This window comes from Protopterus annectens, chromosome 4.part1 (genome assembly GCF_019279795.1).
Source record: "Protopterus annectens isolate FY-2018-M chromosome 4.part1, PAN1.0, whole genome shotgun sequence".
NCBI lineage: Eukaryota > Metazoa > Chordata > Ceratodontiformes > Protopteridae > Protopterus > Protopterus annectens.
Genome location: NC_056734.1, coordinates 235,044,962 through 235,070,315, shown reverse-complemented (window position 1 = coordinate 235,070,315; position 25,354 = coordinate 235,044,962). Strand labels below are relative to the sequence as shown.

General features: G+C 38.2%; 1 protein-coding gene across 2 annotated transcripts in view; it reads left to right on the top strand.

Annotated features, from left to right (window-relative positions):
• Positions 1-25,354, top strand: part of LOC122800825 (procollagen-lysine,2-oxoglutarate 5-dioxygenase 2-like) — an 816,734-nt gene that overhangs the window by 659,115 nt on the left and 132,265 nt on the right. For both annotated transcript variants that reach the window (XM_044070112.1, XM_044070111.1), the window contains 2 exons: positions 9,681-9,746; positions 19,318-19,422. In XM_044070112.1, the coding sequence (XP_043926047.1) occupies positions 9,681-9,746; positions 19,318-19,422 (171 nt within the window). The remainder of the gene's footprint in view (positions 1-9,680; positions 9,747-19,317; positions 19,423-25,354) is intronic.

Here is a 25,354-nt window from a genome sequence, read left to right as displayed (position 1 = left end):
ACCGTGGGTAAATCCAGCATTACCCACACTTAGGCATGGGTTATTGCTATATTAACTGTTAAAACAATAAAATGGCATAGAAACAGGGATAAGGGCTTTCAACTTATAGAACTTTCATCAGATCCTCCATTACTGCCAGTTGCAAAGAGCAACCAATAAAAATTCATCTAAAAAGTCTCCTCCCTTTCATCAAATACTGCATTACTATCAGTGATCTTTGGGGTGGTGATTTATATAATAAAGTAGAGGTTTTGGAGAGCCAATGGATTGCTGAATTGCAAGCTGATTGGCTCCCTGGATTGAATGGGATGATTTCCTTGAAGCCACTGTTGAAAGGGAGGAGACTTCCTAGGTGAAATTTATATTTTAATGGTTGATTTTTGCTTCAAAGGGGAGGAGCACTGATACTAAAGCAGTCTAATACGAACAGGAATTATAGTATTAAGTGGGGGAATAGGCTTATGGTATATTTAAAGTCAGGGAAGAGAATTAGATAGAAGTAAGGAAGTAAGTGAAAAGGGGAAAGTAAGGAGTATAAGGAATGAAGATGTTCTTGTTCACATTTAGGGATATGGCTTATCCTGGTTTTCAGCAAGAACAGAGACAGATTTTATCTAGAAAGTGTTTGAGGATGGTTTTGAAAAATAGGAGGGAGGGAGGGTATAGACCTGATGGATACAGGTAAGGGATTCTAGGCTTTAGTAACCTTGTACAATGCCCAGAAGATTTGCTAGGTTTGTAGACAGACAGGAGTTTTTGGTCACTAAATCATGACTGACTGGGAACATAGCTGTGTAGTATGTTTTTTACTGCTCGATAAGCATGTGGGTTCTGGATAATTTATAGGTGGTAAGAAGTTGTGTATGTTACTTGATGTAACAGTTCTAACCAATTTAGGCTTTTCAGTGCTATACAGTTGTGGGTTCTGAAAGGGCTATGTGCTGCAAATTTAACAACGTTGTTATAGCATTATTCAGGTTTTAATTTTGAAGGCTGGAGGTTAGTAAGGATGAGAGCATGGTAAAAACTGGCAAGTATAGTTTTAGTTGTATCCATGAGGAAGTTTTGACTCTGTAAAGCATCCATATTTTTGATGAGTTTTTCTTATGCAGTTTATGTGTTTGTTTATGTATATGCAGGTGAAATATTAGGTTATCATCCACTAATAGTTTGCTGTGAGAAGTGACTTCATTGGTTCTCTCATCATGAGAGAGGACTTTAAATTTTGTTTTTTATGAGAGAAGGATTTGGAGGGGAAAATAGTTTTGTCTTTTTTGGGTGGACAATGAGCTGTGAGTTACAAAGCCATGTTTCAATGACTGTTAAAGCTTCCTGAGTAATTGTTTGGAGGTGTACCATGTTGTCAGATATGCAAATGAGAGTGGAATCATCTGCATACTGTATTACTATAGCTTGATGTGTGGAAATATAGACGGTGTTGGTGAAAATGTTAAAGAGGAGAAGACCAAGGATACAGCTTTGTGGTACACCAGTGGTGACTGGGAGCTAGGGAGAGCACAGAGTACCATTTTACTGACTTGATACCTATTGGACATGTAGCTTCTGAACAACAGAATGGTGGGCTGAAAGAGACCTAGTGAGAACATTTAAAGTAGGAGTTTGCTGTGGGAAACTGTGTTGAAGGCTTTAGACAAGTGTAGAAATAAGGAAGAGACTGGCTTGTCATTATCTCTAGCTTCATTGACATTATCTGTATAGGTTTGAAGGGCAGTGCTCATACCACGGGAAGGATGGGAGCTATGTCGTGTAGGAGAGAGGAGTTCTTCCTGCAGGAGATAGTTTAACCATTGTTTTTGAATACATTTTTCAAGTATTTTGGTTGAGGGGAAATAAGATTTCTGTAGGTCTAAAGGTATCAATGTCTGTTGAATTCCCTCCTTTGTGCAGAGGGATAATGTGTGATTTTTTTCCAGAGAGAAGGAATGTGGGATTCCTGAGTAGACCTATTTGTATGGACTGAGACAGGGTAGACAAAGGCAATACTATTTGCTTCTATTTTTAGGTATTCACTTGGAAAGCCATCAGCTGAAGAAGAGCAGGGTTTAAGTTTGTTTAAGAATAGTTTTATATAGGATGTGGGAGCAGGTTTGAAGGTGAAGGTGGATGTAGTGATATGTGGCAGTTGGGGATGCAAGGGATTAGATGTTGAGAAATACTTGGTTAAAGTTGCAATACTATCTATAAAATAAGAGTTGAACTGTATTGCATTTTCGAGTGATGAGTTATTTGGAGAGGGGTTTGGGTTGAATTTTTGGCCGAGATGTAATATTTCTTTATTAGATATCCAAATTTTTTAGGGTTGTGTTTAGTATTATTCTGAAAGTTATTATAGTATACTTTTTCCTCTTTATTTGTTTGCTTTTCAGTCCATCTGCGAAGCATTCTGAAGTTTTCAAGATTTTGAGTTGTTTTATATTTTGCCATTCTTTCCATGTGTTTTCTTTAGCCTGCATTAGCATTATACTCTTTTTGGATAGCTAAATTGCATTATTTTTTTCAGTATCTTCATTCTAAGAGGTGCAAGGCTATTTTAGGAAAAGTTATATTGAATTCAATTACAGCATTGTCTAAGGCGAGGACTTTTAAGACGTTCCAGTTAATAGATTATAGTGTAGTAATGAATACTTCTGTTTTTTCAAGCACCTTTATTGAATTATCACTTGTGATTTAGGGAAATTTGCATTAAAGTATAAGTAATCAAACTATATTAACATAAACATTATACTTGACATATATTGCTATATGTCATATAATCTAAGCAATATCACATAAATTATTTAAATTCTGCTTTCTTTAAACAATAAATATAGTTACTTAGTCACCACCCATTACATAGGCAGTCATACACCCATACAAATGAAAACAAACCACATCGACACAATCCCAGTCGCAAGCACTCCATATCACAAACTACACTAAAACACTCCCAGCTGCAAACATCACACACCATAGTAATGAATATTTCTGGGTTAAACTTGGAAAGGTTACGTGTTGTTTTATAAATATGCTGTTTAAGTGGATGTGTGAGATGTCTAGTCATATACATTGAGAGAAGATCACTGTGGTGTATGACTTTGTACCTGTGGTGAACTATTTGCTGGGGTCTGATAGTAGGATCCAGTCTAATATAGAATTTGATGTCATGCAATAATGTTGTGGGTTATTAATTAGTTTTGGGATACCATATAAGTTCATGCTAGATGTAGAGAAGTTAGAGTTTATATCCAATCAACTGACATTCACATCACCTATTAATATTTTTTCTTGAGGAAATGTTATGGATATTAAATGTAGGATATCTCCCAGTATAGCTGTATTGTCACCAGGAAGAATGTAAAGGACAGTATTACATATTTGTTTATAACTGTTTATTTTGAGGAAAGCAATAAGAAACTCTGCTGAACTGAATTTTGGTGCTGATTTGTTGTAAGGGGAAATGTGATAGATATTTGGGAAATATTAAAGCAATACCACCACCTTTCCTCTTTATATGGTCATTATGGATGATATTGTAGCCAGAAGGTATGTTTTTAGTCATTTATGCTGAGTTTAAGCCAATTTCCAGTTACAGTAAGAACATCAGGCTTATGTTGGGTAATCCAGGTATGTAGTTAAGCAGTTTTATTTTGTATGCTTCTAACATTATTGTAGCAAATTAGATCACCAGGGTTGGGGATTGGCTGTTGTTAGCTTAAAGAGGTGTGTGGGAGGGAATTATCATTGTGTTCATTGTGATAGGTGGGGCCAGGATTAGGGTGTGTATCTTTTCCTAGAAGGATTTTCGTATATTGAGGAATTAAACATCCTTATTTTTTGGAGAGGATTCTTACACTTAATTTTGTTTTGGTTTGAGTTGAAGTGCAGTTAATCAGACTATATTTGGAATAAAGTGAAGGGCAATATTATATGGATTTGGTGTTAGACTATATTTGGAATAAAGGTGAGGGGCAATGTTATATAGGTTTGGTGCAATGTGTGGAGAGTGTAAAGAGGAAGTATGGATAGGTGGTTGGGACAAAAGCAGAGGGATGTTGTAAGATATTATTGTGTCATGGTAGGATGAAAGATGGCACAGTAGGAAGAGAAGAATGGAGGATAAGCTGAAGGGTAGCATAATTAAGTACAGGAGTCTGTGTTTTATAGATGTCAGGTAGTGAGGAAGAAGTAATGAAGAAGGAAACAAGAAGTTACATGGCAGTAGGAGCTGCAATGATGGTGGATTCTGAGAGCTGGAAGAGGACAGACAAGGAGAGAAGTATTTTCTCTAGAAGAAGATAGGTAGGGTGTCCTGGTATCTTCTCTGGAGTGTAAAGAACAGAGTGGGATTAAAGGCTAGATTATAAAGATTTAGTTCAAATAAAAAGAAATTAGGGTTTATTTGGAAAGAGGTACAATGCGGAATAGATAGGTACTATTTGGGAGGGTTGTGATTATAAGTGGATATAATGCAAAGCACTATGGGAGGGAGAAAGTTTGGAATGGAGATAAAATGTAAATAGAGATAAGAAAGTAGGAAACAAACAACAGAAGTGTGTGTATAGAAGTAATAATGTCAGTTGGGGAGGGTTTTGGAGTAAGAGTCACGAGTGAAATATGTAAGTAGGAAGTATAATATTACAGGCAGAGGTGGTGGGCAGCAGACAAAAGCACAGCCGTGTGTAGCAGGCTTCCCACACTCAGATCAATTTATAAGGGAAAGCAATCAGTTCATATCCAGAACAAAACAATTAACAAAAAGATGCAAGTAAAACAGGTTATCTGTCATTTCCTGAGACTAAATAACTGGCATTTGCAGTATAGTCTACTGATCAAGCAAAAGGGGACAGTGGCTAATTAGTAAGATGTCTTTAGAGTGCGTGGGCTATATCACAGAGACTTTCAGTCACAGAGTAGGCATGTATTTAACTGATTGAAGTTAATATGCAGCATGGTTCTTCATGATAAATATGCTTACATTAAACAATGACAAAATTCTCAGTAAGATTGTAGGTGTAGGGCCTTGTGGCAGAGATGCTGCAATTTTTTGGTCATTTGTAGTGACTGAAGGCTGTTAAACAATGACAAAATCTCCATAAGCTTGTAGGTGTAGGGTTTTGTGGCAGAGCTCCTGCAATATTAAGGTCAGATGTAATGAATGCAGGCTCTGCTCTATGAGGGAAGTTATATTTATCCTCTTTCTGGTCTGCTGCATACCAGGCATATATGGATCATCAGTAAAAAGTCCAAGGTACCCAAAGAAGGGAGGTCCAGCCACAAAACAAATAAAACAGCTTTATTCCAATGAACCAAACCACATTAACGTTTCTTAACAAACTCCACAAATACGTTTTCATTTAAAGTACTTCACAATATGCAGACTTTTTCATAATAGTCATAGATGTTGACCACTGCTGGCTTCAAATTTTTGACAACAACTTCTTGCTCCACATAGAAGGCAGATTTGCTAGCATTATGGCTTAGCTTTAGCTGTCTTCAGAGACCTTACATTGATGCCAGAAACATCCTCATTAATGTGGTTTGGTTCGTTGGAACATTAATGTGGGTTGGTTTGTTGGAAATGTTAATGTGTATTGGTTCGTTGAAATGTTAATGTGGTTTGGTTCGTTGGAAACGTTAATGTGGTTTGGTTCATTGGAATAAAGCTGTTTTTATTCATTTTGTGGCTGGACTTCCCTTCTTTGGGTACCTTGGACTTTTTACTGGTGATTTTTTTGGTACCTTGGTGTGCTTTGTTGCATATATGAATCATTCTAAAGTCTGTCAGTGTTACCTGGATTTAGCCCCTTTTTCCAAGAAGAGTGAGCTGAATGCATGCAGCTATGAAAGGAAACATTTCCTTTAATGCAATAGCTGAAATAATGGTCAGTGTGCTGTTAGAATACAAATAACAACATCCCAACCTGAGGGGGCAGAACTGACCATGTTCCAGGGAGCATACTATTTCAGATGTTCGTCCTGTCAGAGTACAAATAAAAAAAATAATTCTCAGTGTATTTATGATATTGAGATTTGTCTACTCATTCCTGGTAGAAGAAACAGTGAGCTATGTTTACTGTGTCTATAGTGTCTAACATTTATCTTTGAGTGGTGGTGCATTTTGTAAGGTATCAGATCATATGAAGAATGATAAGCAGCGACAGCCTTGAGATACCAGATGCAAAGCCCCAGAATACCGCATTTGTTCAGACCTTCATATATGGAAGCCTGAAACTCCACTTACTCAAACCTTGCTATATGGAAGCCCAAAGCACATCATACCCCACTTAGACCTCACTGTATGGAAGCCTGAAGCACAGCCTAATCTGCTTACTCAAACCTTGGTATATGGATACCTGAAGCACAGCATACCCCTCTTACTCAGACTTTGATGTATGGAAGCTTGAAGCACAGCATACCCCACTTGGTGTATGGAAGCCTGAAGTACAGCATATTCGTATAATCAGGCCTTGGTGTATGGAAGCCCGAATCACAGCATACTCATTTACTCAGGCCTTAGTGTATGGAAGCCTGAAGCACAGCATATTTGTTTACTCAGGCCTTGGTGTATGGAAGCCTGAAGCACAGCATACTCGTTTACTCAGGCCTTGGGGTATGGAAGCCTGAAGCACAGCATACTCTGTTTGCTCAGACCTTGGTATATGGAAGCCTGAAGCACAGCATACTCTGTTTGCTCAGACCTTGGTATATGGAAGCCTGAAGCAGAGCATACTGTTGACTGAGACCTTCTTGTGTGGAATCCTGAAGCACAGCATACACTGTTTATTCACACCATGGTATATGGATGCCTGAAGCACAGCATACTCTGTTTACCCAAACCTTGGTGTATGGAAGCCTGAAGCAGAGCATACCACCCCCTTACTCAAACATTGCTGTCCAGAAGCCTGACTCAGACTTTCTTGTGTGGAAGCCTGAAGGACAGCGTAACTTTGCTTACTCAGACTGCAGTGACTTGAAAAATGAAACACAGCCTAGTCCTGTCAATCAGAGCTTGGACTATGGAAGCCTGAAGCACAGGATAGCACTCCCATTCAGACCTTGGTGTGTGCAAACCTGATAGAGAACATGTCGCTTACTCACATCTTGGTGAATGGAAGCATGAAGTGCGTCACTGGACTGGCAGTCACATGGCTGGATATTTTGCATGGCCATGGTTAACACTGTGTTAAAAGTTAAAGATAATTCGGATTTCTGTGTTATAGCTCCAGAATTTTGGGTTTAGTGCTGAATTTTAGGTGTTTTTCCTTTGACTCCCATTTCTTCACTTTTTGATAGGTTACTTTAAACTGTCCATGTGAATTCCATTTATTCTTACCATGTAACCTGGTTCTGACTTAAACATTTGTTAAAAGACTATATTCACTTCAGCAGTTAATAAAAAGCATTACATTATAAAATATGCAGTCATATTTATCACAAATTATGGTGATCATTGTCAGGCTGCTGGGTAAACTGCTTTACTACCACTGGCAGTTATTCTGTTTGTCCTCCTCATGTGATTCATTTTCAGATTTGCACAGTTACAGCATACAGCAAAAGGTTTTCTTGGTGTGACTTTACCACTGTATGTCTGGTGCAGTCTGCCTTGAAATGCATTTAAACTGCATTGTAGAATTTTTCAAAAGTCCAGCTCATACCACAGTGTCATGTACCATACTATAGGGATTATAGTCTGAAATGTTTTACATTTCAGTGTGACTGGCAGCATTTGCAAGTAATGAGAGCCATAGGAATAGCAACCTATGTGACATCTCACTGTGTGATGCTGATCTTGGCCCCGCCCTCTGAAATGGATTGATTCACAGTGAGATTGCATGCGTGCATGTGTACTACAATTTGTGTGTGATTGCTTAGCCTGTCCTTTCTGTTAACTAGACAAAGTCATATCCAATGAGGGTGCCCTAATGGTTAAGGTGCTTGCCTTACAAGCACAACGTACAGGGTTTGAATCTCAGAGAGGATAACTGGCTAGGCTTAAAATGGCTCACAAGGGCAGTTAGTCTAGTGCTAACCAGGCAGTTAGTCTAGTGCTAACCTATGTGCTAAGATGAACATTACATTATGTCTTGTACTTCATGTCACACAAAGGATGCATGATCCAATAAACACATAATTCCAAAAAACAGAACTATCATGTGCTTGCCTTTGCAGAAAGACCAGCATGTGGTCTGTAGTGCTAATGAAACTGATAACATGAAATGTGTAAAAGTATTACTGCTGCATTAGAAGCAAAGAAATACATCATAGCAAATTAGATTATGAAATACAATGCTATAAACAAGATTTTAGTTTAAGAAATATGTCTTGCTTATATTTGTTCCAAGAAGTTGGTGTTTTCTTAAGACAAGATGCAATATTTGTAAGAAAACATGGCAAATGGCTGCACAGGTCTCTAAACTAATACTATATTTAGAAAAAAAAAATCACAGAAAATCAGCTCTGGATCATTTCATGGCTGAAGTCTCATTTTTATTACATAAGCAGTGCTGTATAATTTTAAGTCAAGTTTTGTACTCTCAAACTGTGTAGTATTGTTTTATGACACTACTGTAAAAAAACTACTGTATTTACCTACAATTTTATCTGGTACTGATTCTGTTATTTTTGTTTAAATTATAATAAACAAAGGATAAGCCATGGTGGTGCAGTGGTAGCGTTGTTGCCTCACAGCAAGAGGTTCTCCGGTTCAATTCTTGGCTGGAGTGCCTTCTGTGGGGAGTCTGCATGTCCTCCTCACAGTCAAGTGGTGTTCAAAAGATATGTGTAAATGGGCATGCCTTCATTGAAGGTTGAGTGTTGGGCTGACAACTTGGCATCATAAAAATCTACTGCCAATCATTAATGGACTGGAGTTCTACTGTGGTGACCCCTAACCAGGAAAAGCCAAAAAGATAAACCTAATAAACAAAGGATATTTAACTTGTATCAATACTCAATCAAAACAGTAATTAATGTAAACTATGATTAAAATATAAATACAAGTAAGTAACTGTATGCCCAATAAATATTAAAAAGTACATGATATGTAGAATAAATTATTTTTACTTGAAATGCATTCTAACAGCAATAGAGAAATGTTTTAAATGTCATATGAAATAACTAAAATCAATTTAGTAAAATTATTTAAACAGTTATGTTTGATTCCCAAATGCCAGAGAGACACTCCTACTCCATCTTCAGACTGCAGTCAAAAATGACCACCTTAAGAGAAAGAATTAGTGAAATTATGTATGAGGGAGATTTACCTAGATTAGAAAAGAAACATGATTGGCATTTTTGCAGCTTTCAAGAAAAAAATGAAATGTGGGATTCTGATCCACGAACTTCTAAGTAATAAAATATGCTGGAAATGAAAAGTAGGAATGCCTGTGACAGTGAACAAGAAGCCATCAAACAAAGGGCCATAAAGCCAAATGAATTACTCAGAAAATAAGAATATGAAATGAATTACTCTACTTGTGCTAAGGAGACTGTTTTGTGTACTACTATTGTAATGAGTGATTGATTACTGACTTTTATGAAAAAATGTTGTTGTGCATATTACTGTTGTAATGAGAAAGTAATTATGGAGTTTTATTTAAAGACTAAAAATGAAAACAGGTAATTATAATGCCTCAGATTAGCACGTTTATAAAATCATTTTTTGTAATGTTTTCCCTTAGGAGTGGAGACAAAAGTACATTAATGAGAATTATACCAAGATATTCACAGAAAATATTTCCGAGCAGGTAATTTTTCCTGTACTTTTTGTGTATACACAGTATGTTTGCTCTCCACGTGTTTGCCTTTTTTACTGTATTAGTTTGCATAGCTAGCTATGCATATCCATTGCATTACACAGTATGTTTGCTCTCCATGTGTTTGTCTGTTTTACTGTATTAGTTTGTATAGCTAGCTATGCATATCCTTTGCATTACACAGTATGTTTGCTCTCCATGTGTTTGTCTGTTTTACACAGTATGTTTGCTCTCCATGTGTTTGTCTGTTTTACACAGTATGTTTGCTCTCCATGTGTTTGTCTGTTTTACACAGTATGTTTGCTCTCCATGTGTGTGTCTGTTTTACACAGTATGTTTGCTCTCCATGTGTGTGTCTGTTTTACACAGTATGTTTGCTCTCCATGTGTTTAGCTTTTTTTACTGTATTAGTTTGTATAGATAGTTATGCATATCCTTTGCATTACACAGTATGTTTGCTCTGCATGTGTTTGTCTGTTTTACACAGTATGTTTGCTCTCCATGTGTGTCTGTTTTACACAGTATGTTTGCTCTCCATGTGTTTGTCTGTTTTACTGTATTAGCTTGTATAGATAGCTATGCATATCCTTTGCATTACACAGTATGTTTGCTCTGCATGTTTGTCTGTTTTACACAGTATGTTTGCTCTCCATGTGTTTGTCTGTTTTACACAGTATGTTTGTTCTCCATGTGTGTGTCTGTTTTACACAGTATGTTTGCTCTCCATGTGTTTATCTTTTTTACTGTATTAGTTTGTATAGCTAGCTATGCATATCCTTTGCATTACACAGTATGTTTGCTCTGCATGTGTTTGTCTGTTTTACACAGTATGTTTGCTCTCCATGTGTGTCTGTTTTACACAGTATGTTTGCTCTCCATGTGTTTGTCTGTTTTACACAGTATGTTTGCTCTCCATGTGTGTGTCTGTTTTACTGTATTAGCTTGTATAGATAGCTATGCATAGTATGTTTGCTCTCCATGTGTTTGTCTGTTTTACTGTATTAGCTTGTATAGATAGCTATGCATGTCCTTTGCATTTTGTCTCTTTTGCTTTTTCTCTTTTAATACCCAGATGTTGATTTTGTGATGCTGTAACTCTAAAAAAAGGGAAAAATTCAAACTACTATGGTATTGCTTTAAACAAATACCATATTAAAATGGTATTAAACTTGTGTTTTATGTTGGATTCTGCAGCAGTCATATTTATAGCCTAATCACTAGGAACGGTTCCTTTTCATTGTTCTGTCTAGCATGCTTTTTCAGCCCTGACTGCATATTTCTGTTAAAAACATCACCCAGTTGATATGAGAATAACGGCATTGTCATTGACTAGTGTGATATCAAATGTAGAAAAGCTATCAGAATAAACATAATAAATCATTCGAGTAGCATGCTTTCACACTTCCCTGCCTGTTAAGCAATAAAGCATAAAAAAGGCATACCTGCAGAAAGTCTGCAAAATAAAACATGAGCTTTACTCAGCCACTGTGGTTTTCAGTTAGTCATTGATGTCAAGAGCCAGAATAATTTTTAGATTACTGCTTAAATGACTCCACATGTTTATATTCAGTACAAAATGTACCATTCTTGCTTATTGACTTGGAAGGAATAGATTTATCATCCAGGAACCAGAGCACAGAAATGAGAATTTAAAAATGTAACCCAGTGATATTTGAGTTCTAAGAAACTTGCAGTCCCCTTTAAATATATTTTAGGTGACTGTATTCAGTAGAAATGGATTACTGTAAGTAAAAATTAGGATCTGTAACAGGCTGTGCAGAAACACTGTCTTCAGTTGTGCTGTGCTGTTTTACCAGCTTATGTGACCATGCAAATCTGGGATTTATTTATTTTTTCATTGCTTTATCTTGCATCTTCATTCATTATACTACTGGCTAGGATTCATAGGCAATCACTGCATGTCTGCACTGTGCTAAGCTTTGAAGAGGATGCAATATGAGGGCCCACACTGTTAATCTGACATGTTAAGTATAGAACAGTGCCAGCATAATTAGCAAAGGAACGTACAACAAATGAAAGGTGTAGCAGTAATGGGCAAGTAACACCAGGCTGCTCTAAGGCAGGAGTAGCACTCTGGTAGTGTGTGTGCCATCACAGGCAAATCTTGAAGCATGGCCAAGAAATGCAGTACTCACACCTGCAAAGTAGTGCTGCATAGCTGCAAATAGGACCCAGGTTTCCAAACAAGAGCAGCATGCTGGCCAACAGATGCATTAACATCTTCTGTGACAATTTTAAAATAAATTTAAATCTTAAAACTTTTTTTTATTTTTTTGAATTGGTGTGAAATGAATGTTGTGTTGTTTTTTGTTTTTGTTTATTTTTAGTTAAATTAAATTTTTTTTTTTTTATATGTTATTATTATTTTTTTTTTTGTTTTTTGTAAAAGCACTTTGGTGGCATTTATTGTCTGTAAGGTGCTATATAAATAAATTTTGACTTGACTTGACTTGACTTAACATGAATGTACCTGACACAGTGGCAACCCTGCTCATCACAAAAATGAGGAGTAAAAGTGGTAGCAGGAAAAATAAGAAAATGGGAGGAAAGCAAACAGAAGGCAACTGTGAAGCATTGCAATGAACTATGAAGATTTGAGGAAGGAAGGAAGGGTAATTTCTTTAGGAAGCAGTCCTTTTTTCAAATGTTACAAAACTCGAATTTGTACTAAGGGCAGCAAAGGATGGTCTGTAGGTAGAATAGAGGGGAAGAACAAGTAGCAGGGACATGCAGACAAACATAGAGTACAAATGCTGACAGCCAACAGCAGTGTACAGGACAGGAGAGGGCATGGCCAGATACATACACTGGGTAGGAAAATGGCGATAGACAGCAGTGCACAATGAATAAGGAAAAGGACATGACATATTAGGACAGAAGACACTAGGATGGGGAAAAGGTTGGGTTCTGACATGGTTGTGTGCCAGGCTGGTTCAGAGGACAATAGTTTCAGGCATCACTCACAAAGGTGGCTGATTGTATGGGTTAGTTGTTCCCCTTCACACCAAAAGATATTGTTTACTGCCAAAACAGTCATCTGGCTACATCACATCCAGCCTTTGCAATATATGCTGGAAAACCACTGGTGACTCCTGCAATCCACTTTCTGCAGTGACCTGAGAAGTAGTCATTAAGGGTACCAGTGACATGCAGATCTGGTGGCCACTGGTGACACTGCACCAGAGGAAAAGCTGACCCAGAGTAGTTTGAAAATTGAGTGACCTCCTTCTCCTCCATATCTGGACCTGCAGAAGGACAACATAATAAGAAGTATGCTGCAAGTATATTCAGAGTTGTACAGTGGGCTGGTACAAATGCCATGCACATCCTATTGTTAAGAGAGGTGCTTCCACCTTCTTCAGCACCCAACCTTATACAGCTGCTACTCCTTCCCCACTGGAAAACAAAGTATGCCCAGTCCCTGAAGTAGCCATGTTTAATCTATTAAGTTCACTCGTAGAAAAAAAATGGCAACCCTGTATACATAAACAGGTGTCTGTGGATCGTATTTTGCACAGCATAGTGTTACATTACAGCCCCAGGACATGGTTATTGTGTGGCAGTATGGTGCTAGGGTGTGCTGCTGCATAATCATACAGGTCACATACTTTGTTTCTGCTGTGATGTATTTGGCTTGTGCCAGCACAACATGTATGGATGGTGCAGCTGGCACTGACAATGATTCACAGACAGCTGTTCATTAGCATAACTGCTGCATTAATTGGCTCTTGCCAGCATGATAAAAAGCATTGCTGTCATTTTGCATGATACCACTTGCACCAGTCTAACTATGAAGTAAATGGATTTTAGTAATCAATGTGTAACTTCTCAGAGCTAAGAAATTAATCATGCTAAATAAAATACTTCAGCTAAAAAAACAAACAAACCATGGGTATAGATATCAAGGACAATGACAGAGATGTCACAGTGTATGTGTGCCAAGGAATCTATGATAGTGACTGTGCACTTTACCATTGCCCGTGGCTGGGAGGGGAGTTTCAAACTGTAAAGCTAAGAAACCATGGAAAGGTCATGTAGCCAGGGGTTTGTGATTACTTTTAATATCTTGAGTTATGGCTACAGTATGTAAATATGTAACTAGGAGGTAGAAGCCATTTATAATACAAACTGTTGCTAATAATGTCTGCTAAAACTGATACTACTACAAGCTGTCCATTTTAGTAGACCGAGGGTTTATTAGGGAGAGTTAATTTTGGAGAATTTGGGTGTCAGAAGGTGACTTAATTGCAAGACCCCACTTCCACCCACCCAGTTTGCACTCATCTGAAAACTATGCTAGAAAGAGTTCTTGACTATTTACTTATAGATCTCAGACTTTAAGGCCAAAAAGGAGGTGTGCCACCACTGAGCCTTTAGACCACTGTTGGTCACTTTCATACTTTTTGATGAGGTGCCTGCAATTTATAATGTGTGAGTTCTGTTTATTGGATGGTTTGCTATCCATCCTACAACATCTGGGAAAAATGTTTAAACCAGTTGGCTTCTATATGATGCCGTTATGGGGATTAGTGTTGAAGACGTTGACCAGGTCAACAGCTCAAGATATGCTGTGTACTGCATGGTGACTTCCTACAACCTTCATAACTGTTTCAAAGAAGTTTAACAGATTCAGTAGACAGGATCTACATTTCATAAGGCCACACTATCAGTGGTCAAGTCAGATAATATTCTTGGTATCATAGTTTATGAGGTCACTTATAATACATTCCATGGGTTTGCAGGTAAGACCTGTCAGACCGATAGGCCTGCAATTACTTGGATCAGCTGTATGGCTGCCCTTATGGAGTGGCATCACTACTGCAGTCCATGATAACTGTCCATGCCTTTTATTTTGAAAATCTATCCTTTCTCCAGCAAGGTACAAAACTTAGGGTAAACCATAAGGTCAGACACTTGTGCCTAATAAGTTCTGCAGAACTCTCCATACAGATTATTTTTTTCAGTAGAACCCTATTTACATGAAACCTACCCATAAGGTAACATACATGTCTCTCTAACCATCGACCAATATTTGTTTCAGTTATTCATTCCTCTCTCACTGCGGGCATGCCTGCATCACACTTCTGTACAACTAAACATTTGTATGTTCCAGCATCTTTTAGGCAATCCATCTTTTCTCGCCTTGTGTAGTTGCACTCTGGCCTAACCTCCAAGAAAATCATCTGCATCTCCTGAGTACTGATGTCATCGTCTGATGTCAGCTCCATAGCAGAAAAGGAAAGATTCCATTCCTTGGGGTAAGCTCCCTTACAAATTGCCTTCCACTCTGACAGACAGTTTTCTTGGAAATACATCACCTAACAAAATTCCCCTTGCCTCACCCTGAAAGCACCTCTAGCATCTTCCTTCTCCTATTCCCAGAGCCTTCCAGTAATCATTTAATCCACCGATTAGGCAACCAGGCAACCATGACTGTCAATCCCACATTTTCATGTATCATCTGATTCCTGTAACAATCTCCAGAACTTCATTTCTTAATCCATTACATCTCCTCTGAGTTACCCCTTACTACCAACTAAAATGTTTGTAGTGGATGGATATGTTAGAATTACAGATTAAAACATAGACTAGACTTTTTTTAACTGGATGTAATACATTAGCAGCTAGTACTGTGTAATTTTATGTATCTACAGTATGAACACATGAGAATTAAAATTGCATTCTGAAGAAGGAACACCCTTGGCCTAGTGAAGCCATCTAAGCACTGCAGCTGATCCCTTTGTAGCTTTTCCTACTCTGTATCTGTTTCATTCTCTCTACTAAATAGGTATCCTTGAAACCCTACAATAACTTCAAGTCTGGCACTAACTGAAGAACTGGCTTTCAGGGAACTACTGCCCTTGGTGTTAAACAGTGCCTTTTAAGTCACTCCTGAATCAAGATGTTATTCCTCTCCCACTCTGCATTTTGGCTTTGACTCCGTCCCTCATTAATGACCCGATGGTGGTGCAGTCTATCCAGGTTATATCTAACCTAGCTAAGACAGTCATGTAATGTCCCAGCCCCTCTATTCATTTTCCCATGTTGATAGCAGTAGAAAACATGCTGTGAAAAGATACAGATATTTTAAGGTAGAGAGATGGACTGGGGTATAATTGGAGTGTCATAGCTTGGCATCAATACAGAGATATTCCAGGTCCAGTGTATAATGTGCAGTGAGAGGGCGACTTCCATAGCTGTGCTTTTCAATTTCCTGGCTATGCAGTCCTGCATTCTGTAGTCTGTTACTACAGCTGTGTTGTATTTCATTGCACAGTTGAGATAAGTCCTGTTAGTTATGACTTCACTTGAACCTTCCATTGTCATTTCTCCCTAGGGTTCTCTTTACAAGTATGCACATTTTTCTTGGATGATCCCACACAAAAGTGCATAACCTTGTTTTTTTTTTGTTTGTTTTTGTTTTTATAATTTAAGTATGACTTTGCAGTTATGTCCCACATCACAAACTACACCCTGACTTAGTGGTAACAATTGCCTTCAACCATTAGCAATGACCCAGACTTTGCATCATCGGTGGATTTTTCTTTTTGTAAAACCAGTGTGATTTCTAATATAAATGTCACAGAGGACTGGCCACAGTGCGAAATCCTGCCACACTTGACTGGTCACTGGCTTTTTTACTGGAAGTACCCCCCCGTATTTCAGGTTGTGTATCCTTTATGTTTTGTACAGCATCATCTGGGGAGCCTTACTCAAGACTGTTAAAAAGGTACTTGTCACAAGGAACAGGCATGGCTTAGATTCATAGATTATTACTAGGTTAATGACCCGGGGGCTTTTTTAAGCCTAGCCAAGTTTTCCCAAAAGAGTAATGATGTCCAGTATCCAAATAGGACATTGAGGGCCAGGCATTTATAAAAAATTATATTATATTATATTATATTATGTTATAAAAAGTATTTTCGGCTTTTCCCGTTTAGGGGACATCACAGCAGAACTCCCGTCTGCTAATGATTTGCAGTGGATTTTTAAGGTGCCGAGTTGCCAGCCCGACACCCAAACTTCAAAGAAGTTACGCCCATTCACGCATGCACGCACCTACCTGCATGTCTTTAATATCACTCTACCATGGGGAGGACATGCAGACTCCACAAAGAAGATGCTCCAGCCGAGAATTGAATGGGAGAACCACTTGCTGTGAAGTGACAATGCTAACCGTTGCACCACCGCGGCCTATGTATTATATTATATTATATTATATTATATTATATTATATTATATTATATTATATTACATTATTTTAAAAAAGCTGACACTAAAAATATCAAACACAAAAAATGTTATGTGCATACATCTCTGATCAATACTAGTAAAATGCCTGAGAGAGAGCTGCTCTCTAAAAAAAAAACACAGCACAAATCAATGGGGGGATGGATGGTGGCTGTGTGCTGCACCGAACTCAATGAGTTCTACCATGGTAATTACCGCCCCATAAGCTTAACAAGCCTGGACCTTCCTTGAAAAACTTTCAAACCAACACAACACCCCATATCATATAAAAGCTCACCAGCTTAAACACAACCTATATGTCACAAGATGGGTCACAACTGCAAGGACAGGACAGAACACAGGGGGTTAGGTTGCTGGTGCCATGTCAGACTCAAGTCGGTCTGGCGGTGTCCCACACAGCTCAGTCCTGGGCCCCTCTTGTTCGCATCTACTTTTCAGGAAGTGCAGGCAAAACATAGAAGGTGGCTGACAAAGAGTTTGCAGATGACTGCAAAACTGGGTGCCATGATTGAAGAAGATCACTCAGAGATATCCTTCAGAGAGATCTCATAGAGAAACAGAGGTGCCAGAGCCAAGGCCTTGGCCTGTCAAAGCCAAAAAATGTATAGTCATACCTTTGGTAAAAACAAGGGACAGAGCACGCTGTGGCTCTGTTCAAGAGAAATCTGACCCAGTGATGGAGATCGTGGGTTTTACCCCGGGATCATCTCTGTATCTATATCACATCCCAGGAATGACTGTGAATCTCCCATAATATATTTGCCTTCACTTCGATATATATTTCGCACTTTCTCATGATAAAACACTGATCATCAGTATGAATTGTTTGTTAAACATAGCATGTTATATACAGAGGATTATGATCAGGTCTCCTGTCATAACCAACTTATTATGTCTTCAAAACATGCATAAAAAATTAACTTCATGACATCCGAAAGGTGCTTAACAACATTTTCTTTTTTCCTGAGTTGTAGTGCGCCATGTAGTACATAGAGCATTATGATCATCACCAGTCATAACCAGATTATTATATGTCCATGACATGGGTGCCTAGAAATTCATCACAAGAGTGAAGCTCAAAACATTCTACAACTTTGTCTCTACTTGGCAGTCTTTTTTGTTGTAGATTATTTTGTTTTCTTTCTTAAGCATTGCTGTAAGGGTGGTGGTGTTCCTATTTAATGAAAAGCCTTTATAAGTGAAAAGAAAGTAATGCAACTCTTACCCTACTATACCCCATCACTATTTTTAATGTTTTGATCCAAACAAGTCAGCATAGACGTCCTTCCTTAATTTATCATGTACTGGGCACTCTGCTACAAAATGGAAAACATCTTCCTTTTTTCCCATGTAGCAGATACATTTCTTTCCCATTTTACTCATCCCTCACCTATTCAACAACTAGTTTCCATGCTTAAATGTGTATGTAAAAACATAAACATCTCTGTCTCTTGCTGCTCTCTCTCTCTCTATCTAATAAATGGCTAGGATGAAAATCTGCACCTGTAGATCAGAGGTCATGTTTCTCTCCTAGAAAAGAGTAGACGTCTGTTAGTAAGAGTGTGTGTTTTGTGGGGGTGGACTACATACCTTACTTCATTTGGTGGAGTTTTGTGCTATGGGTCTTGTTTCCAAGTTAAGATAACAGGGACTGGGAGATTGATGAGTGAATGATACAGCCACTCTTCTGCTGGTGTTGCACTACAATGTGGTAATGAAGCAAGACCTGAGCCACAGTATAAACCTCATAATTTACATTCCCATCTGTGGTCCTGTCCACACCTCTGGTTGTACGATTTCAGCATTAACTGAAAGGATGAGTTCATGAATACGACATTTATTCATGAGGTAGATGGTTCAGTTTCTGATCAAATGAGAAGTACAGCATTCTAGGATGCCCTCAGAGTGAAACCATTTTGTACTGAAAGGAGACATTTTAGTCGGTTTGGATACTAGTGAACATGCCTACTTGGTGCTTCTCATGGGAAGATTACCAGGCACAATCCATTGGAAGGGGGCACTTGGTATACCCAGGCCATGTTGGAGAAATTATACTTCTCAGCTTAGCTGGGAATACTTAGGAATCCCACATGATGAGTCTGAGGCCTACACCAGTGATCGAGAAGCTTGGCATAGCCTGCTCACCCTACTAGCACTTCAGTGCCCACAAGAATGAGTGGTTTAGGAAATGATAAGGGTTATGATGATGATGATAAGAAAATTGTTTGTAGTTGTTACTATTTTTCCAAGATTCAGTTCTGGAATGATAAACTCTATTCTTTTATTGCAGCCATGCCCGGATGTTTTCTGGTTCCCTATACTTTCTGAGAAAGCTTGTGATGAACTGGTTGAGGAAATGGAGCACTATGGTCAGTGGTCTGGTGGCAAATACACAGTAAGTTAAAATGGCTGTGCTTAATCTCCTTTGGAAGCTAGCAAATATGTAAAATTTTCAAAAACTGAACAGAAGCACATTACGTTTCATAACAAAATACTAATGTACTGCTCTGTATGTCTTTTTGTATTTTATTATTCCAAACATTTGTTTCACCTGGATAGAAGAAACTTATATATGATCATATTCAAATCCATTCTCTTCCACACAGGTATTTTATCACATATCCCTTGCCTTTATCCATTGTTTAGAGTACCTATCTCTAGGGAGCCCTCATGCTTTCTGGTGAGCTGGCTTGTGCAACCATCTGAATAATTAAATGGAAAAACTATAACCTGAAGAGAGTTGTAGGGAGAGACAGAGACAAAAATGGAAAGTGAGCATGACGCATAAGAAGGGCAGAGGCAGTAAAGCTTACTTTGAACAGGTATTTAAAATTCTACTGCTTCATAAAATGTCTCTGTTCCTAGGCTGTAGTGCAACAAAGTTAGGTAGGTTTCATTTTTATTCCTTTTTTAATCAGTTAAGATCACTAGATATAACTGCCAGTTTTTAAAGGCTGCCTAGTAGAACTATCAAGTTAAGTGCCTTCCTTAGAGTAAAATAACCTTCACCTTGAGGTTATGAGACTGACAAGTAGAGCTAGAGGATAAACATCGTTAGCAGCTCATTAGCAGCACATGAGCCTAACTTTCTGAGCTAAACTGAAATACATTTTACCACGTATAATAGATGAGAATGTCTAGACTTTATTCATTATCATTTCCACTTTAAGTCACACAGACTTGTGGGGTACGAGACCTGATGGCATCAGAATGTTCCTGCAAATCAGTCTCAGTTTCTGTAGCATGCTCCAGAAAGGAGCATTAAAGAAATATTTATAACTTCCCAAACATTCTTTTATCATTATGTTGTGAATGACATCATGCTGGTCTGGGAGTGATCTGATCTTCCATACATATTCGACTCAATATGAATTGTTACAGTGCATTTTAAGATTTATTTTGATAACTTAGAGTGTGTATGTAAAACAGTGAAGTTCACTTGGCAGAGAGGTTTATATGTATTTCATGTTCTGACTTGTAGGTGGGTAGACTTGTGAAGGTATGTTATTTCAGTAAAGACTATACCTAAGGAGAAAACTTTTATTGATATGCAAATCTGACTTTATATATTCATGTGTCTGGAATCCCATCAGTCTACCTCTGTCTGCTATAGACTCCATTTTCCAGGGTGAGGTAATGGTGCTCTAAAACCTGTCTTGTTCGGAGACATTTAATCTGTTTGGGCTATCTACTGCATAAACTCCTCCCTCCCATGCTGATGAGCATCATTGTGAACAACACATGGTTCCCTTTGTGTCCGAATGGTGTGCTTTAACTTTCCACTCTCATTATATAAACCTTATTGACAGCACAACTTTATTTCTGCATATGTAATTCCTCTGGGATCACCTGCATACTTCCTGCTGCAGGAATGCACTGTACATATTTTTTTTCTAGATTTGGTCACTTCCATGACTGTTGGAGGGGGATAACCATGCAAAATATCCCTGATGTTTCTTTTTCAGCTTTTTTTGAGTGCAATAGTGTGTGTGTGTGTGTGTGTGTGTGTGTGTGTGTGTGTGTGTGTGTGTGTGTGTGTGTGTGTGTGTGTGTGTGTGTGTGTGTTTATGTGTGAGCACTAGCTTGCGTGTGAGTGTGTAACCATGCTCATACATATGTGCATGTGTGAGAAGACTGCTAGTGATGTGAGTTTGACAAGACTGCACTTGTGTGCATGTTTGTTTTCACCCACATATGTGTGTCTGTGTGCATCCATGTGTTTGTGTATGTGTGTGTGTGTGTGTGTGTGTGTACATATTATTTTCAAGTCAGGTTTTAGTGACACATAGCTATTTGAGCCAAATTCAGCACAAGTCAGTGAAACTCTGAGGTATGCTTTAACATAGGTATTACAGGGAGACAAGTTCACAATGAATCAGGCTCCAGCAGCCAGGAATTGATGAACATCTGATCATCTTTGAACAAGGACATCCAAGGAGATAAGCAATGACAAACTAACTGTAAATACTATGAAAACTACATCCATTTATCACATCACAAAAACTAAAGAATGTTATCAAACCCACAATTAGTGACTCCAACAGATCACCATTTTCCACCACTTCAGCAAAAGGGTGGATATGTGTTACCTCAGATCCAAACCTTTTCTTTCACGAATGCAGTGGTTACAGTTAACAAAGCATTAACTCATCTGAAACTAAACATCTGCAGTGGTGCAGCGGTAGCATTGTTGCCTCACAGCAAGAGGTTCTCCCGTTCGATTTTTGGCTGGAGTACGGGGAGTGCCTTCTGTGTGGAGTCTGCATGTCCTCCCCCCGGTTGGGTGGGCGTTCGAAAGACATGCATAAATGGGCATGCCTTCATTGAAGGTTGAACGTCGAGCTGGCACCTTGGCATTCGTGAAAAAGCTACTGCCAATCATTAGTGGACTGGAGTTCAGCTGTGGGGAACCCTAACCGGGAAAAGCCGAAAGACAAACAACAACTCATCTGAAACTTACAAAGAAAACAACTTTCTCACTGCTGAAGCCAGAAGGGCTACAACCAATAACATGCTTCTTTCTAGACTGGAATACTATCTTCCTATAATTACAATTATCTCAACTCAAAATACTAACCTTTCTCAAACCACTGAGATCAAAATCTTCTGATTCATTAACATATCCAGGGAACACCACTGTATTACTCGAAATGGAACATCAAGAGCAAATGCTGCTGCTCAACACCTTTACCTTCAAACTTTGACATAACAGATATTGTACTCCATTAACAGCTCATAACCTTAATCCCAAGTATGGTCACTTTTGTATGAAACAGCAAAAGAAATTGCACACATATACAGAAGTAGACATTTTCGACCAGTAAACAACTTTGCTTATTTATCAGATGTTTTAGGTAGTCAGAAGTAGGGTTATTTGTTGAGTTGCAACTGGCTAGAATATCTAGTATTAAATAGCATCTCAAATGATTTTTATTGTATTCTTCAGTAGTTAGACTGCCAAGAGACTATTTATATGTTTCATTTGTTTTTGCATTTGACTTGACAAGGATAGTTATATAGTCTTGCCTTGAAAACTTTGGAGTCTGTTGTTGTCTAGTTGCTTGGTCGTAAAGTTCTAAATTTGCAGTTGTGCATTTCTGAAGACTGCTTTTACTTTTGTCACAGGTTCTATTAATGTAGTAAGTACAGTAATATTGCTGGCTGATAATGGAGGTTACTTCAAGTAAGATAATATTTAGTGCTTGTGTCACTGGAGGGCAGGTATCTCTAGTATAGAAGATAATGGACCATACTGCATAAGGTTACTGAATGGGACATGAAGAGATAAAGATGTCTATAAACTTACAGGTGACAGGTAATCTTAACTTACTCAACTATTATACAATGGTAAAATCAATGCATATTATAATGCATTTATCATGTTAAACGATATACATATGTTTTGTAATCTAACAAAAAGTCCAAATTAATTCTAAATGTTTGTGTCTGCATCTTAAAGTTGTGTAAAACTCTTAATATGTCAAAATATTAACAAATCTTTTAGTTTACTTAATTAGTTAATAAAAACGTGCACTTTACCAAGGTCATAGAGAATACCTTTCTGTTTCAAGAATTTCAATGTGCTTAATTCAAACAACATTCTCTCTTTCTTGTTTCAACAAGAAAAACAAGAAAAACAAGTAACATTTTGAAAAATCTACTTTACTTTCTATCAAAATGGATGCTCTTATTCAGCAATATAACACTCAAATTTTAGCTCTGATTTATTAAATGAGATATTTCAGGTAGTCTTAGTGAATTGAATAGCTCTCATGACCAAGTTTCAAATTTTAGCTTTCAGGATCTTACATCCTACAAACAGGTTTAAAAATGACAAACGACTGGTGCCAAAACCATAGTCTGAAGCTAAATGCTAAAATATGCATAATCATATACTTCAGTAAATCAGAAATCACTGCAAATTATAATATTGATAGCACACTCCTAAAAGTAGACCTGGTGGTGAGGGATCTAGGAACACAGACAGATAGTAATGTAAACTTTGACCATCAGGTAGCTACAGTAGGGAAGAAATCCTTCTGTGTAGCTCAACTTATAAGTAAAGGCATGGCATCAAGATCAAAGGAAGCCATAGTGCCATTGTTCTCAGCCCTCATCAGGTGCATAATCAAGTACAATGCTCCCTTTTGCATGTACCTATTCAGGCACTTAAACCAATTGGAGTGGCCTCAGAGGTTTCTGACTAAAAATATGCAAAGCATAAGGCACATGTCTTATGTTGACCGACTAAAGGCCGTATCCCTTTACTCTGTCTTGTATCGTTTATTGAGAGTGGACTTATGCCTGACCTACAAGGTGTTCTCTGATCCAGCACTGATGAAAATGTTACATAGTGGCAAGAAAACTTTTACAAGGATAATGAGTTCCGTGAAACTGAACCTTATTTCTGACTTTAACAGAACTTCTTGGAGGGACAGATTTGTATCCCAAAAACTGCCTTGTCTATTGAATAAACTTCCCATCTTCGTAAAACAAAATGCGTCCCTCACTCTCGTCAAAAAGAATTTGGATAAATTGGTTGGGAACTGTAAATTCACCCCTGCGGGACAGAGGCAGTATTTAAAATTACTCAAAGCTCCAACACCCAAAGACCCACTACCCTGATACTACCCCATCCTATATCTGGGGAATTAAGATATAATACTGTCATATCTTGTTTATTATTGGCTAGGCCTGTAAAGGGTCTTTTGTCATTAGCCTAGTAATCACCTAATAAGCCTGTGTGCTTTTCTAGGTAAATTATATGAGATCTTGTACATGTATATTTATGCCACATGCTGGTCATAGGATCATAGGAAGTTATTAGGCTAATGGCCCTAGGGCCCTTACAAGCCCAGACAAGCTGTACCCTTGTTTCCATGATCAGCAGCTATTGCCCCTGTCCAAGAGAAACACAGGTGGAACCCCTGGGGTGAATTTACAGTTACCCATCTAATTGACCAGACTGCATTTGAAGAGGGCCAATGGGGTGCTCTCTTTGACATGATGTGGGAATCTTTTCCAAAGGTGTAGTAACCTCTGGGAGACAAATATGTCCCTCCAGCAAGTTCTATTAATGACACATACCAGGTTAAGGTCTTTAGAGTGAGTAACCCACATGCTGTTTGACTTGTGGATATGCAGCATTTCCAGTAAAGCATGGTCAGAGATTGCCTTATACACAAGGCAGAGATCACCTTTGAGTAATCTGAATGGAACAGAATTAAGTGACAGTGATTTCCGCCGATCCACATAGAACACTTGTGGGAGGAGAGGCTGGACTCTGCCCTTCTGAACAGGGAATTTCTGGTTAAAGGCTTATAGTGCCTGCATATTCTAACTGTTTCTTACTGAAATTGGTACACCTTGTTTGCTGTAGCATAGACTAGATCCAGGCCTGCTGAATCTAGCTTTGTTTGTATGCTTGTTGTTTGTTTATTTCCCTGAAATGCGAATTCCACCTAAAACGCAGCCTTTTAGCACTTCTGTGGATCCCTAGTGATATCTGCATTGCTTACTGTACTTATTTCCTTGTTTCACTTGAAAGAAAGTTACAGTTTGTCGTTTTTGCATTTAAGTTACCTGGAACACATTGCATTTAAGTTACCTGGCACTTGCTCACTAAAGCAATTATATAAGTCAGCTCTAAAAAATTAAAAGCACTACACCCTCACAAACTCCCCTTGAGTACCTTGTTCCCCATTGGCCCTTTTTTTCAATTATAAAGGAATTCCCAATACTATTCTAGCATGTCCAAAGGTCAGTTGTTAATCTCCTCTCCGGTCCAGCTGGTGAATCTGTGAATCTTGAGGCAATGTTACAACTGC